General features: G+C 43.4%; 1 protein-coding gene across 4 annotated transcripts in view; it reads left to right on the top strand.

Moving 5' to 3' along the window:
- The window catches only part of LOC119744788 (DIS3-like exonuclease 1), a 46,718-nt gene that overhangs the window by 22,801 nt on the left and 6,563 nt on the right, over positions 1-17,354 (top strand). For all 4 annotated transcript variants that reach the window (XM_038220925.1, XM_038220926.1, XM_038220927.1 and 1 more), the window contains 10 exons: positions 7,030-7,183; positions 7,964-8,112; positions 9,108-9,209; positions 10,316-10,514; positions 11,649-11,734; positions 12,554-12,710; positions 13,489-13,584; positions 14,445-14,530; positions 15,782-15,936; positions 17,202-17,263. In XM_038220925.1, the coding sequence (XP_038076853.1) occupies positions 7,030-7,183; positions 7,964-8,112; positions 9,108-9,209; positions 10,316-10,514; positions 11,649-11,734; positions 12,554-12,710; positions 13,489-13,584; positions 14,445-14,530; positions 15,782-15,936; positions 17,202-17,263 (1,246 nt within the window). The remainder of the gene's footprint in view (positions 1-7,029; positions 7,184-7,963; positions 8,113-9,107; positions 9,210-10,315; positions 10,515-11,648; positions 11,735-12,553; positions 12,711-13,488; positions 13,585-14,444; positions 14,531-15,781; positions 15,937-17,201; positions 17,264-17,354) is intronic.

Here is a 17,354-nt window from a genome sequence, read left to right as displayed (position 1 = left end):
TGGAGCCACTGCCCATAGACCCCTGTGTTATTTTAAGCCATAGCCAAGTCATTTGGATGGAGCCACTGCCCATAGACCCCTGTGTTATTTTAAGCCATAGCCAAGTCATTTGGATGGAGCCACTGTCCATAGACCCCTGTGTTATTTTAAGTCGTAGCCAAGTCATTTGGATGGAGCCACTGTCCATAGACCCCTGTGTTATTGTAAGCCATAGCCAAGTCATTTGGATGGAGCCACTGCCCATAGACCCCTGTGTTATTTTAAGCCATAGCCAAGTCATTTGGATGGAGCCACTGCCCATAGACCCCTGTGTTATTTTAAGCCATAGCCAAGTCATTTGGATGGAGCCACTGTCCATAGACCCCTGTGTTATTTTAAGCCATAGCCAAGTCATTTGGATGGAGCCACTGCCCATAGACCCCTGTGTTATTTTAAGCCATAGCCAAGTCATTTGGATGGAGCCACTGCCCACAGACCCCTGTGTTATTTTAAGCCATAGCCAAGTCATTTGGATGGAGCCACTGTCCATAGACCCCTGTGTTATTTTAAGTCATAGCCAAGTCATTTGGATGGAGCCACTGTCCATAGACCCCTGTGTTATTTTAAGTCGTAGCCAAGTCATTTGGATGGAGCCACTGTCCATAGACCCCTGTGTTATTGTAAGCCATAGCCAAGTCATTTGGATGGAGTCACTGCCCATAGACCCCTGTGTTATTTTAAGCCATAGCCAAGTCATTTGGATGGAGCCACTGCCCATAGACCCCTGTGTTATTTTAAGCCATAGCCAAGTCATTTGGATGGAGCCACTGTCCATAGACCCCTGTGTTATTTTAAGCCATAGCCAAGTCATTTGGATGGAGCCACTGTCCATAGACCCCTGTTATTTTAAGCCATAGCCAAGTCATTTGGATGGAGCCACTGCCCATAGACCCCTGTGTTATTTTAAGCCATAGCCAAGTCATTTGGATGGAGCCACTGCCCACAGACCCCTGTGTTATTTTAAGCCATAGCCAAGTCATTTGGATGGAGCCACTGTCCATAGACCCCTGTGTTATTTTAAGTCATAGCCAAGTCATTTGGATGGAGCCACTGTCCATAGACCCCTGTGTTATTTTAAGTCGTAGCCAAGTCATTTGGATGGAGCCACTGTCCATAGACCCCTGTGTTATTGTAAGCCATAGCCAAGTCATTTGGATGGAGCCACTGCCCATAGACCCCTGTGTTATTTTAAGCCATAGCCAAGTCATTTGGATGGAGCCACTGCCCATAGACCCCTGTGTTATTTTAAGCCATAGCCAAGTCATTTGGATGGAGCCACTGTCCATAGACCCCTGTGTTATTTTAAGCCATAGCCAAGTCATTTGGATGGAGCCACTGTCCATAGACCCCTGTTATTTTAAGCCATAGCCAAGTCATTTGGATGGAGCCACTGCCCACAGACCCCTGTGTTATTTTAAGCCATAGCCAAGTCATTTGCATGGAGCCACTGCCCATAGACCCCTGTGTTATTTTAAGCCATAGCCAAGTCATTTGGATGGAGCCACTGCCCATAGACCCCTGCATTATTTTAAGCCATAGCCAAGTCATTTGGATGGACCCACTGCCCATAGACCCCTGTGTTATTTTTAAGCCATAGCCAAGTCATTTGGATGGAGCCACTGCCCACAGACCCCTGTGTTATTTTAAGTCGTAGCCAAGTCATTTGGATGGAGCCACTGCCCATAGACCCCTGTGTTATTTTAAGCCATAGCCAAGTCAATTGGATGGAGCCACTGCCCATAGACCCCTGTGTTATTTTAAGCCATAGCCAAGTCATTTGGATGGAGCCACTGCCCACAGACCCCTGTGTTATTTTAAGCCATAGCCAAGTCATTTGGATGGAGCCACTGCCCACAGACCCCTGTGTTATTTTAAGTCGTAGCCAAGTCATTTGGATGGAGCCACTGCCCATAGACCCCTGTGTTATTTTAAGCCATAGCCAAGTCATTTGGATGGAGCCACTGCCCATAGACCCCTGTGTTATTTTAAGCCATAGCCAAGTCATTTGGATGGAGCCACTGTCCATAGACCCCTGTGTTATTTTAAGTCGTAGCCAAGTCATTTGGATGGAGCCACTGTCCATAGACCCCTGTGTTATTTTAAGTCGTAGCCAAGTCATTTGGATGGAGCCACTGCCCATAGACCCCTGTGTTATTTTAAGCCATAGCCAAGTCATTTGGATGGAGCCACTGCCCATAGACCCCTGTGTTATTTTAAGCCATAGCCAAGTCATTTGGATGGAGCCACTGCCCATAGACCCCTGTGTTATTTTAAGCCATAGCCAAGTCATTTGGATGGAGCCACTGCCCATAGACCACTGTGTTATTTTAAGTCGTAGCCAAGTCATTTGGATGGAGCCACTGTCCATAGACCCCTGTGTTATTTTAAGCCATAGCCCAGTCATTTGGATGGAGCCACTGCCCATAGACCCCTGTGTTATTTTAAGCCATAGCCAAGTCATTTGGATGGAGCCACTGCCCATAGACTCCTGTGTTATTTTAAGTCGTAGCCAAGTCATTTGGATGGAGCCACTGCCCATAGACCCCTGTGTTATTTGAAGTCGTAGCCAAGTCATTTGGATGGAGCCACTGTCCATAGACCCCTGTGTTATTTTAAGTCATAGCAAAGTCATTTCGATGGAGCCACTGCCCATAGACCCCTGTGTTATTTTAAGCCATAGCCAAGTCATTTGGATGGAGCCACTGCCCATAGACCCCTGTGTTATTTTAAGCCATAGCCAAGTCATTTGGATGGACCCACTGTCCATAGACCCCTGTGTTATTTTAAGTCATAGCCAAGTCATTTGGATGGAGCCACTGTCCATAGACCCCTGTGTTATTTTAAGTCGTAGCCAAGTCATTTGGATGGAGCCACTGCCCATAGACCCCTGTGTTATTTTAAGCCATAGCCAAGTCATTTGGATGGAGCCACTGCCCATAGACCCCTGTGTTATTTTTAAGCCATAGCCAAGTCATTTGGATGGAGCCACTGCCCATAGACCCCTGTGTTATTTTAAGTCGTAGCCAAGTCATTTGGATGGAGCCACTGCCCATAGACCCCTGTGTTATTTTAAGCCATAGCCAAGTCAATTGGATGGAGCCACTGCCCATAGACCCCTGTGTTATTTTAAGCCATAGCCAAGTCATTTGGATGGAGCCACTGCCCATAGACCCCTGTGTTATTTTAAGCCATAGCCAAGTCATTTGGATGGAGCCACTTCCCATAGACCCCTGTGTTATTTTAAGCCATAGCCAAGTCAATTGGATGGAGCCACTGCCCATAGACCCCTGTGTTATTTGAAGTCGTAGCCAAGTCATTTGGATGGAGCCACTGCCCATAGACCCCTGTGTTATTTTAAGCCATAGCCAAGTCATTTGGATGGAGCCACTGCCCATAGACCCCTGTGTTATTTTTAAGCCATAGCCAAGTCATTTGGATGGAGCCACTGTCCATAGACCCCTGTGTTATTTTAAGTTGTAGCCAAGTCATTTGGATGGAGCCACTGTCCATAGACCCCTGTGTTATTTTAAGCCATAGCCAAGTCATTTGGTTGGAGCCACTGCCCATAGACCCCTGTGTTATTTTAAGCCATAGCCAAGTCATTTGGATGGAGCCACTGTCCATAGACCCCTGTGTTATTTTAAGTCGTAGCCAAGTCATTTGGATGGAGCCACTGCCCATAGATCCCTGTGTTATTTTAAGCCATAGCCAAGTCATTTGGATGGAGCCACTGCCCATAGACCCCTGTGTTATTTTAAGTCGTAGCCAAGTCATTTGGATGGAGCCACTGCCCATAGACCACTGTGTTATTTTAAGCCATAGCCAAGTCATTTGGATGGAGCCACTGCCCATAGACCCCTGCATTATTTTAAGCCATAGCCAAGTCATTTGGATGGACCCACTGCCCATAGACCCCTGTGTTATTTTTAAGCCATAGCCAAGTCATTTGGATGGAGCCACTGCCCATAGACCCCTGTGTTATTTTAAGCCATAGCCAAGTCTATTGGATGGAGCCACTGCCCATAGACCCCTGTGTTATTTTAAGCCATAGCCAAGTCATTTGGATGGAGCCACTGCCCATAGACCCCTTTGTTATTTTAAGCCATAGCCAATTCATTTGGATGGAGCCACTGCCCATAGACCCCTGTGTTATTTTAAGTCGTAGCCAAGTCATTTGGATTGAGCCACTGCCCATAGACCCCTGTGTTATTTTAAGCCATAGCCAAGTCATTTGGATGGAGCCACTGCCCATAGACCCCTGTGTTATTTTAAGTCGTAGCCAAGTCATTTGGATGGAGCCACTTCCCATAGACCCCTGTGTTATTTTAAGCCGTAGCCAAGTCATTTGGATGGAGCCGCTGCCCATAGACCCCTGTGTTATTTTAAGCCGTAGCCAAGTCGTGTGGATTGAGCCACTGCCCATAGACCCCTGTGTTATTTTTAAGCCATAGCCAAGTCATTTGGATGGAGCCACTGCCCATAGACCCCTGTTTTATTTTAAGTCGTAACCAAGTCATTTGGATGGAGCCACTGCCCATAGACCACTGTGTTATTTTAAGCCATAGCCAAGTCATTTGGATGGAGCCACTGCCCATAGACCCCTGCATTATTTTAAGCCATAGCCAAGTCATTTGGATGGACCCACTGCCCATAGACCCCTGTGTTGTTTTTAAGCCATAGCCAAGTCATTTGGATGGAGCCACTGCCCATAGACCCCTGTGTTATTTTAAGTCGTAGCCAAGTCATTTGGATGGAGCCACTGCCCATAGACCCCTGTGTTATTTTAAGCCATAGCCAAGCCATTTGGATGGAGCCACTTCCCATAGACCCCTGTGTTATTTTAAGCCGTAGCCAAGTCATTTGGATGGAGCCACTGCCCATAGACCCCTGTGTTATTTTAAGCCGTAGCCAAGTCGTGTGGATGCAGCCACTTCCCATAGACCCTTGTGTTATTTTAGCCGTAGCCAAGTCATTTGGATGGAGCCACTGCCCATAGACCACTGTGTTATTTTAAGCCATAGCCAAGTCATTTGGATGGAGCCACTGCCCATAGACCCCTGCATTATTTTAAGCCATAGCCAAGTCATTTGGATGGACCCACTGCCCATAGACCCCTGTGTTATTTTTAAGCCATAGCCAAGTCATTTGGATGGAGCCACTGCCCATAGACCCCTGTGTTATTTTAAGTCGTAGCCAAGTCATTTGGATGGAGCCACTGCCCATAGACCCCTGTGTTATTTTAAGCCATAGCCAAGTCATTTGGATGGAGCCACTTCCCATAGACCCCTGTGTTATTTTAAGCCGTAGCCAAGTCATTTGGATGGACCCACTGCCCATAGACCCCTGTGTTATTTTAAGCCGTAGCCAAGTCGTGTGGATGCAGCCACTTCCCATAGACCCTTGTGTTATTTTAGCCGTAGCCAAGTCATTTGGATGGAGCCACTGCCCATAGACCCCTGTGTTATTTTAAGCCGTAGCCAAGTCATTTGGATGGAGCCACTTCCCATAGACCCCTGTGTTATTTCAAGCCGTAGCTAAGTAATTTGGATGCGGCCTATGCATAGAGCTATATTAACCCTAACCTCACCTAAAGCTACAAAATACTACTTAGTAGTAACCTGTAGAGTATGCTTTCTTTCCAAACAAGTGTGCACAACACATGTAGTATTTGGTCCTTGACCCCCAAAGAACCCAGTTACTAGAGCGCTGACTCATGTACAAAGCGATGCCTGCTGGGCGCATCAATGTTTGTACACAAACCTATGGAAAACTCCAAATTGTGTACGGTGCGTTATCGAAGCCGATATGCCCAAAACCGAAGCGCACATGAGCGTGTCATTTTGCTCTACGCAAATAGCGCAATGCGTGCGCGTATCCACTGGAGAGTGATTAACCGTCATGGTTTTCTTTTTAAACTGTAATGACGCGCTTAAGTTGTTTGCGTACGGCCTACTTGCGCGTTGCATTTAGAGTATACTTTCAAAATTAAATCCATATAATTTCATTATGTTCTACAAACACGCACATGAATTGAAAATGTCTGCGCCCAGTATGGCTTCAAAGCGTCTCCGCGCTCAAGAATGAGGAGTTAGCGCTGTAGTAATTTAACATTGCTCTGTTGGCCTATATGTCACAAGTGACAGTCGGTCAGTAAGTGAGGTAGGACACTAGGCTGGCCCTCAGGGACAAGTAAAAATTTGCTAAGAGCTGGGCCCAGTTTATTGGAGCTGCTTAACAGTTAGCAGATAAGTTGTACTAACTATAGCAGAAAGTTGTGCTGACCATTAAGCACTGTGTCGTGGCGTGTATGTGATAACGGTTGCGCAGGCATGGTGATTTTTATTTTTACTTGACAAGAAATTTAGACAACTTTTTCCTTTGAGGTAAGCATTCCTTTTGCTGTGCTTACTGCTTTACGGTCTCCATGAAATAGACGGAGGCTCTGTTAGCAGGGGGGGGGGGAGTGTGTGGCCTAGTGGTTAGGGTTCGTGACTCATGATCAGAGGGTCTGGGGTTCGAATCCAGCTGCTGGTCATATGTTGTGTCCATGGGCAAGCCACTTCACCCCCACTTGCCCCTCTCCACCCAGGAGTATGAATGGGTACCAGCATTAGCTAAGGAGTAATGAGCGATGGACTAGCATCCCATCCAGGGGGAGTAGAAATATTCTCAGCTATTTCACACTACTGAAACCGGAGATAAATGTCAGCCTGATGAGCCACATTGGCTCGCGACAGACTTTACTTTACTTTTACTTTTTCTGTTAGCAGACAATCGTATGCTTAGCAGCACCATGAAATTGGGCCCAGATCACAGGAAAAAAAATATGTGATGACAGAATGTTATCAAAGATTCCAAATTATGAAACTTGCATTTTTCAGTCTTTTTTGTAGAATCCAACCCAAGATTTGAAAGCATGTTATAATGCATATATCCATACTGCTTATTGCTCCGTGTTTCCATATACTTTTTAAACATTGATTTTCACAGAATCGTTGTGCGGCTTGACTCGTGGGAGACGGACTCCCAGTATCCCAACGGTCATTTTGTGCGGTCGCTTGGGCCGACGGGCAGCCTGGAAACGGAGATAGCAGCCATCTTGGTTGAGAACAGCATCTCGGTTGGGGCGTTCTCCGAGGGTCAGGTATGCTTGGGTGCAAAAAGTACATAGCCTACCCACCCCTGCAGACAAAAATAAGTGGGATTAGTTTTTTGCCTGTCCATGGACATTAGGGCAGGCAGTCTACGTGGTAATTTGCTGATCGGTGTTACAATTAGAAAAGTTTGTTTTATGTGGGTTGGGGCGCACCAAAAGAATTCATCTGTAATGAAGTCTTTATGTCTTGTGTATTCCTCATTGTTTCAGAACTGTTCCCCATTCTTTTCTGTTGCTGTTTCTGTAAACCCTTAAAGGTATAGTCCATCATTTGTAATTTGTGCATTTTGTTCGGTTGAAGCAACAAAAGTGCTCAAAATCTAAAGAAGGGTGCTGAACAACTAAGCGGATGAAGTTTCAGCTCAGCTTCTCACTGAGCCGATTGCAGCTACACGATGTGGCGCACTGATCCGACGAATTTTAGCAACCGCACGCGTGTGTGCATCGTACCAACTATGAATAATTTCACAGGGACTTTAGTCCCCTTACTATCTTTCAACCAAGTATGTTTTTCAACAATAATTATGTCAGTTGCTTTTTGGATAGCTGCAAATGATAGACTGTAGCTTGAACATGAAGGCTTTCCTCGGATTTAATTTTCCAAGTTTTCTCCTCACAAACAGATCTTCCGTAAGTTGTCGTCAAAGGATTGTTTAAGCTGCAGTGTAGAATTGGAATTAACTTCACTTTTATAACTTTTAAGGCACTTACATTTGTAACTTATTGGAATAAATGTGTAATAAAATAATGGAACCGTTGTCTTGTCAGGTGAAAGAATTACCGAGCAATTCGGAGGAGACTCCGTGGACAATGAGTGAAGAGGAAATATCGCAGCGACGAGACCTCCGCCAGACACATCTTGTCTTCAGCATCGATCCCAAGGGCTGTGAAGACGTGGATGATACTTTGTCCATAAGGTAGGACAGTGGTAAATGTTCAAACACGCCAAATATTAACTTTACATCTCCTGTGATGCAAACAGTACATATATATCGATCTGAACCAGCTAGCTAACCTGGCAAGTTATATGGTCAAGTGGTTAAGATCGCTGCACTAGTAAGGAGGTCATAGGTTGGAGTCTACCCGAGTATAAGCTTGTGAATTTTTTCTTGCTAGCTATCAGAAAGCATCGAGTGTATAGAACTTATTTAACTCTGTCGTTGAATGGGAAAACCCAAACATTAAATTGTCCTTATTGTTACGCTTTCTTCTCTGAAATATATGTAAAACCATTTTGTCTCAAAGGTAGCGTCCATCACTTGTAATTTGTGCATTAGGTTCGTTTGAAGCAACAAAAGTGCTCAAATCTAATCAGGGTGCTGATCAACTGACCTGATGAAGTTTCAGCTCAGTGAATGCTGTATATTTTGAGAAAACAATATTCTAGGATCTCGATTTCAAATCAAGCGTTGCTCAGTCATGTTTTGAATTGGGCCTGAATTCAGCGTCTGAGACATTCTCACTGAGCTGTGCGATGTCGCACCATGAACCAAGGAATTATAGCATTATAGTCAATGCTTGCGCCCTTCGCCGTATAAAAAAAACAAACTACTAACGGAAACCCCTTTTTTTCATTGATTTCTTCAAAATGACAGCTTGCCAGAAAGAAAAATTTCACAGGGAGTTTAGTGCCATTGCTATCTGTCAACCAAGTATGTTTTTTAACAACATTATGTCAGTTACTTTGTGGATAGCTACAAATGATGGACAGTAGCTTTAAATTTGGTTTTTGTGGCTACTTGTATCATTTTTTTTTTCCGCTTCTTTCGAATTTCCATTGTGGGGTACAGATTATTAAACACAACGAATTGACATTTGAAAAAAATGTTCATGTTGTTAAGGTTGTCTGAAATATTAAACCAGTTCTAATATATTGGCATGTTGTTTAAGTATCAGTATTTGTTTGTGGCAGGGAACTGAAGAACGGTAAGGTGTTGGAACTAGGTGTTCACATCGCCGATGTCTCATACTTCGTCAAACCCAATTCACTCACAGATCTGGAGGCCAAACAGAGGTAAACCTAAAAGGGATTTGCATATCTTTCTCTTTGAACTTGTCAAAGTGGATAATCCATGGAGGGCTCATTAAAACTTACCATTGGAACATGCAATAACCATTGCAGTTTGTTCAACCCTAAGTAAGGTCAATTCTCTTCCAAAACATCTAGCTATAGAAAGATAGTTTTCTGGCAATACTCTGAATGAGTCGTAGTACAGTTTGGATGTGGTTTTGGTCTAAGAGCAAAATATCATCTCAAATTATCTTGGCGAAAAAAATGTGCACATTTGTGCAAAACCTATACTATTCAGCAGGAATAGACTGTCAACTTCCCGTTGTTTTCGTTTGGACTTCAGTGGTTGCATTACACTGAAGTTGGATTGGCCAGACGAAATATGAATCCTTATAAAAAAAAAACTTATTTAAGGTTTCACCCAAATGGCAATTCTTTCTACTTAGAATTTCAGAATCGTTATTCTTGAAATCGGTAAATTTATTTCATGGAAAGGGTTTGTGAAACTGAACAGGTTTCATTGCAAGATAAACTTTAGATTGATGATTAAATGTCCTGCTTAGAAGGATCTGTTATATGAAGGGCTGTGGTCCAATGGTTACGGTGTTCGACTTGTGTGCCGTGGTACATGGGTATGAATCCTGACAGGGAACATGGTCCTTGTGCTCTTGAGCAAGGCACTTTACCATTATTGCTCCATCCTTCGGATGGGACGTAAAGCCGTAGGTGCCGTGTGTTGTGTAATGCACGTTAAAGAACCCAGTAACACTTATCGCTAGGAGAAGGGGTTTGCCCTGGTGTTTCTGGCAGTGGCTGCAATTTGCGCCGCAGTATCTTGTATACCCTTTATAAAGGTGCTACATAACGAGTCTCATATTTCTCATACACTTTATTTACCTGTCTTTATAAATAGACATAATTACCAGTGCCTTGAGTTCCTAATTGTTGGTAGATGCTCTATATAAGACTCTGGTATTATTATTATTATTATTGTTATTAGTTATAAAAGATTGCAGGATAAATCTCAAATTTTGGGGGAAAAAGAAGAAGAAAGATCTCAAAAGGTCACAGCATCAATAAAGAATCTGCATTGCTCTGTTTACACGCAGATCCACGACAGTGTACCTTGCAGACCGACGTTACGACATGCTGCCCACTATCCTGAGCGCGGATCTCTGCTCTCTGATTGGTGGAGTGGATCGCTACGCCATGAGCGTCATGTGGCAGTTGGACCCTCAGACGTATGAAGTCCGTAAAGTCTGGTACGGCCGCACCGTCATCCGATCCTCCCACAAGATGTTCTATGAGGTCTGTGGCCAATTAGTGTAGGGTTCCAGAACTTTGTAATGAGTTTTATACATGAGTCTAAAGAACAGATTGTCATTTTTTTTTTCATTCCTAAATGGATGAGAAAGACATACTGAGGTCTTCATTTTGACATATCACACAGTTTGATACTCTAATCAATGTGGACATTAATCAGTTTTGTTTCCATTGTTCAAGATGTTTCTTTGGGGCTTGTGATTTAAAAAAGTCATGTAGGTTTTTTGTAGGAACGTGTAATTTGGGCGTTTCACAATGCAGTGCGCCACCAAGAGTTTGCCATGGAGAGCTATTTTTTCCCAGTGCATTGTGGGAGATGTCGACAACTTTGCAGCGCGGGACATTTGAAATTGCTAGTTTTTCCGGTCAGTAGTTTCGTAAGCATATGGTTCGATTGTATGTTTGCCCTTTTCTTTTCCATTTTATCAATATGGTGTTTTTGTAAGGCGGCAGAATGCTATGCCCCAATCTGTAACAAATTAGCTCAAGTTGTCTACTGACACTCAATTGGGCTGTGTTTTGTCGACCGTAAACTTGAAAACAAGACTCTCCATTGCAAACTCATGGTGGTGCGCGCACTGCATTGTGAATCGCCCAAATTACCTAGAAAAATACCTCAACTTTATAACAGAAATCTTGCTCAAGGTGAAGATAAATTACATTGTGAAATTATTCCGCCTGAAATGGTATCATTTGGAAGAAAACGAACATTGAAGATGGTTTCAAAACAGGGTGCCCACGGGCACACTTTGTTATGTCTGTTAGTGAAGGAGTCCAGTTTACTTTTCTCAAAATGTACAGTAGCCTCTGAACTGAAACTGCAACAGATTGGTTGTTATTCACCCTACTTAAGATTTTGAGCAACTCACCTTTTATCAGTGAAGGTTTGCGGTAACACCAGGTAGAAATCTCTTTTGGGAAGATGTGTGGTTCTCAAAAATGAACCGGTGGGTTGTAAAACTTGACGTTCCGATCAGCATGCCCTGATCGTCTTCAGGAGACATCTCCTGAAGACCGCCACCGCATGCAAAGTTTTAAATCTTACTCACCCTTTCGTTACAAAGTGTTCGTTGATTACAAGCATCTAGTGACTAAACTTCAATTGTTGTTTTCTTTCAGGCCGCGCAAGCATTGCATGATGGGAAGGACGTGAGGCACGACATTCCAGAGTTGGCCGGAATGAACGAGGACGAAGTAGAAAAGCGGTAGGTTCATGCCAGATCGCAGTTGCAGGTCAATCGCAAGTCCCTCAGTCTGAAGCCAAGTCGCAAACTGTGGTGGCAAAAAAGGCGTTCTTTTGTTTTGGTTCATCCCCCTGTTTCTTGTGATCCTACTTGCCATTGACTTGTTATTTTACTTGCGATGGAGTTGGGATTTTGACTTGTGATTTAGGCCCGTTCTAGACGCCGTGCCACTGCTGCGTCAAACTTAATTAAGATAAGTGCGGCAATAGCTTGTCTACAGCACGACAGCTGCTCTAAACGCCGAACTCAGTAGTTGACCTTGATGAGTCTGGAATGAATGGCCAAGTTGGAGCAGTTCAATGAAAATTCAAAATATTTGCGCCAATTTCACTCCCCGTGATGCGGACGCGAGAGAGGATATTGTGAGCATGCGCATTCCTCAAATGTTTGCCCCCAACTTCGAATTGAATTGAATTTGGCACGGTAATGGCACTGCATTTATAACAGTGCCATGCCACTGCTATTCGGAACGACGATAGCGCAGAAGCCCTGTCGAGCCAAAGGATGGTGCAACAGTGCCGAACGCAATGAGCCAAGCCAAATGGTTCTGAACCCATGCTATCACCCTGCCAAAGCCAAACTAAAAAAGTAAAATTAATTGAGTTCAGCACGGCGTCTCGAATGAGCCTTACTCACGAAGGGACTTGTGAAAGACTCAGCTACGACACCGGTGACTGTGCGTCGAAACATAAAGAGGGCATTTTAATATGGAATGTGGCCAGAAGAGTTTTGAAGAGTTTTGAATAGATTCAACAGCAGTAGGAATTGCCTGTATATTAGGTTGGGGGAGCTGCGTTGGTGCATTGACAAGCTGATGGACATCGCCAGGAGCCTGAAGGCGCGGAGGGTGGTGGGCGGGGCCGTGCAGCTGGAAGGGGTGGAGGTCAAAGTTGAACTCAATGAAGAGCAAGAAATTGAAGACCTCATCCCCAAACAGGTAAGCGGCTGTAATTGGGGGATGTTTTACAACAGGGTCGTCCAACATTACTAGTAGGGTTGTGTTTCAAAAAATAAAATTTGAAAACAGATCAAATTTCATGGCGCTGCTAAGCACACAACCTTGCTAAACATGGAAAATAGTTGCTCAGCAAAAACAGGTTACCAGCCGAAATGTCATGCAATGTACAGGCTTGTGACTGGTACTCGGCTGTTTTTTTGCTGTGTGCACAAATTTTCTAAGAAAACGACTCAATGAAATGGGGCTGTGCTGGTCCTGTCATCTAAACATCGTGCAAAGTGCAACAAATGGAGACTGCACTAGAATCTTGTATATGCCATTCTACAACATGTACTCTCTGTTTCTCAGTTGTTCTGTCAAAACTGGATGCTTCTGGGCATGGCTTAAAATTGAGATATGATGTGAGGGTAATTTCTTAGTAATTGTCTTGGGCAATGCGAGGGGGGAAGGGGGTGTGCTTGTGTCCCCCCCCCCCCCCCCCCCCCCCCGGAAAAGCCACACACCAAAAAGAGAAAGAGAATAAAAAGGGGGAAAAAGAGAGAAAAAGAGGCGCGAAGTCATATTGCTGTTAATATTGCTGTTAATGGTTTCGAGGGGGGGGGGCAAATGTCCCTGCCCACCCCTAGACCACACAGGAGTGCCCTGATCTTCGCCAGTCACAGGGTACCTTGATATACCTGTGTTTTACTTCACTGGGGTACCCCTACATGCACACCACTGCGGCCTTATATTCATATTTGTTGGCTTCCTGTTTCAGACCATGGAGATCCATGAGACCATAGCGGAGAGCATGATCTTCGCCAATCACTGGGTTGCTAAGAAGATAGCAGAGGCATTCCCCAACTGTTCACTGGTCAGTATTGATAATAATTCCTGCAAACCAAATTATTCTTGAGACGACCGCAATTGTGCAGGAAGTTAGTGGCACATTCATTCTACCTTTATAATTTACTTTCTTTAGTCCTGCAAAATTCTCCAAACATTCTCTGGGCTTTAAAAGGATCTGTTTGGGTTGGGGTCCATTTGTAAAGTATGGCATTAACACAAAATTATTCATCAGATCGAATTTTGCGTCGGGGTGATGTAAATCAAACTAGGTTTTGCCCTTCACCGACGTATAAACACTGTATACTCAGCGTGTTACCTCCCGAGTGAAAGTTGGAAAAAATCACTCGGGTGGGACTCGAACCCCCGACCTCTTGCTCTAGCGCAGACGTCTTACCACTCGACCACCGAGCTAACGGAATCAGTCTGGTTTGAATCTGATGTACATAACATCAGGTACCGCATTAAACTATTCATGAGATGGAATTTTGCATTGGGGTGATGCAGAGGTCTTACCACTCGACCACAGAGCTTACGGGATCGGTTTTTCCAAGTTTCACTCGGGAGGTAACACACTGAGTATTCAGTGCTTATACGTCAGTGAAGGGCAAAACCTAATTTGATTTACATCACCCCGACGCAAAATTCCATCATATAAAAAATTGTTTTATATCCAAAGTGAATCGCAGGAGAAACATTTGTGTTGTTCTGTCTAAAAAAACAATGCTTTGTTTGGTATTTTGAAAAAAATCGGATTAATTTGTATCTGAATAAGATAATTCAGTGCTGTCAGATTTTGGGACTTCATTTTTAACATCTGGAGTCAAACCATGACGTTGAACTTTGATCCTAGAAGTGATTGTTTGTCGGTTGTTATTGTTTACTCAGCTAAGGCACCACCCCTTGCCAAGACAGGACCAGTTCCAGGATCTGGTGGATAGTGCTAAGGCAAGGGGCTTCACCATCGACACGAGGTAAGGCCTAGTCCGAATCACATGGCTACGGCTTGGCAGTAACACACGTGTCTGTGGGAAGCGGCTGAAGCCGCGGCCTAGTCCGAATCACATGGCTACGGCTTGGCAGTGAGACACGTGTCTATGGGAAGCGGCTGAAGCCGCTTCCATAGGCGCATGTGTAATTGCAAGCCGTAGCCAAGTACTTTGGACGTGACATCATAAACTACAGCAGTGAGGCTTGTATGGGATTCGAATCAGCATCTTCTGACCCTTGCCTCTTCTTAACATGCACAGAGTGCACTGCTTACAAGGCACGGTTGTTAGTAATATGTAGGATAGATCCCTGGCTTACCAGAGCACTTGTGAGTTATGTTCCGGCTGGACTTGTTCCTCAAACTGCAGGAGAACAGTGCAGTAAGATCAGGTGCTGTTGTCTATCTGTAGGGTTAGTCTGTAGGGCTCTCTTCCATGCCTTGCCAAGTATCGTTTCTTTTCTTTGTTCTTGGTTGGTTCATCTCCTAAATACTCCGCGTGGGAGTTTATACAGGAGACCAGAAACACTGGGGAAAACCCCTTCTCTTAGCGATAAGTGTCACTGGGTTCTTTTACGTGCATTGGATTACACAACACACAGGACCTAAGGCTTTACGTCCCATTCGAAGGACGAAGCAATAATGGTTAAGTGCCTTGCTCAAGGGCACAAGTGTCCACCCGGCAGGCTCGAACCCACGCCACTGTTGCCTCTGAAACACCAGAGCATGAGTACGGTGTTCTTAATCGCTAGGCCATGACAAAGAAAATGGAACAACAAAGAAAATGGCATAATACTTGCTTCAACAACTGTCAACAACTGAAGTACACAATATTTTTATTAACAACCCTGGATAGGCAAACAGTATGATTTTTAAAATCCACTTTTTGTTTTAAAAGACGGGCCTTTTAAAAGACGAAACTTTGTTGAATATTTTTTAACTTTTAAACTGAGGTTTTATCGAAGGAGGTTCTAGGGTCATTGTGTTTAAATGGTGATATTCTTTGAACGGATTGAGCAATTTTGATAATTTTTTCATCTAAGAGTAGCTTATGAAATTGGTTTCCGGCCATTATTATTTTTGATGCTACATATTTTGTTAAATATGAAATATAGTTTTTTGGGTTTGGGTTCCGCTTTTTTTACTCACCCTGTATTGCATTGTGAATTTTTAGTCCCAGCAGTCATCATCATGAAAACTTCTCAGTCTTCTACTCATTGTTGTTTTCCTCTCTCAGTTCCAACAAGGCACTTGCCGATTCTCTAGACAAGTGCGTTGACCCCAAGGATCCCGTCTACAATAAGATCCTGCGTTCACTGGCGACCAAGGCCATGTCCAATGCGTTGTATTTCTCAACTGGTAGTCTGCCCAGAGATCAGTTCTTCCATTATGGTATGGCTCCCTCATCATTCTTGCCCTTTTGTTTTTAGTTTCAATGTTTAACTTTTTAGCATAAAATGTTATTGTGTTTAAAGGGAATATACAACATTTGCAAACATCGAAAAACAAAACTACCAATTTTTTACAAAATACCTTACTAGGATGTTGGTAAATGACAGTCTAAAGCATCCTGTAAAATTATGGCACCAGGTGTGAAGTCATTTTCAAGAAAAGTGGTATTTTGTAAAAATTTCCAGCGGTGGTCGGCCGACCACCGTTGGAAAAACCTAACTATTTTTCAACTACTGCTCCAAATTTCCCCTTTTTTTTCAGTCCAAATTTTGTTTGCTATTGGTGTTCATGAACGGGTGCAGGCCAGTTAGACTGGTTCCATTACCGTACAATTTCCTATAAATTGATCCATTTCATCTTTAGTGGAGTCAGGAAACCAGACTACTTGAACATTTTTGTTTTTCTTGGTTTTTCCAGCATTTTCGAACACAAAACTTCAAACATGTCAGTGTAACAATATTTGATCTGTTATACTAAACCCTCAAAATAGTTCATTTTTGAAAATTACAGCAAAAGCCAATGATGTAGATTCCCTTTAAAAGTAATATACAACATTTACAAACATAAAAAAAACTTAATTACAAAATTATCACGAAATACCTTACTGGACTGTTAGTGAATTACAGTCTTAAGTATCCTGTGAAATCATGGCACCTGGTGTGCAGTCATTTTCAAGAATAGTGATATTTTTGTATTTATTTCCAATGCTGATCGGCCGACCAGCATTGGAAAAAACTGGCTTTGTTTCAAATACTGCTCACATTGTATCATCTTTAGTTAGTCCGCATTTTGTTTGCAATCAATTACACACCTATGAATGGGTACAAGCCAGTTAGACTGGTTCCCTGACCTTACAATTCCCCGACATCTATGAATTGCTCCTGAAGGGGGGGGGGGGTCAGGGAACCAGACTACAAGAATATGATTGTTTTTCTTGGTTTCTCCAGCATCTACGAACCAAAAACTTCAATTAAGTCAGTGTAACAATATTTGCTATAAAATACTAACCCCCTCAATCCATCCATTTCTGAAAACTACAGCAAAAGCAAATGTTGTATATTCCCTTTATGTTTACCAGTAGATTAAGTTGCCACGCGGGAAGCATGAGCCACTGTTTCAGTAGTGGTTCTGATAAACTCGGCATACAATTGTCTTTTATTTTTAAATAAATAAATAAACATCTGACTGTTATAATTTGACTGTAGGTCTTGCTCTGGACAGATACACGCATTTCACCTCACCCATCAGAAGATATGCTGATATTATTGTAAGTAAAATAAATAAAAAATAAGTACATGTATAAGGTGAGTATAAAAAAACGAAACCCAAATGTTGGGACCATTGTTTTAGGAAAGTTC

Source organism: Patiria miniata, unplaced genomic scaffold (genome assembly GCF_015706575.1).
Source record: "Patiria miniata isolate m_02_andy unplaced genomic scaffold, ASM1570657v1 HiC_scaffold_7, whole genome shotgun sequence".
Classification (NCBI taxonomy): Eukaryota; Metazoa; Echinodermata; class Asteroidea; order Valvatida; family Asterinidae; genus Patiria; species Patiria miniata.
The sequence above is the reverse complement of the archived record's forward strand: the minus strand, read 5'-3'. Positions and strand labels throughout refer to the sequence as shown.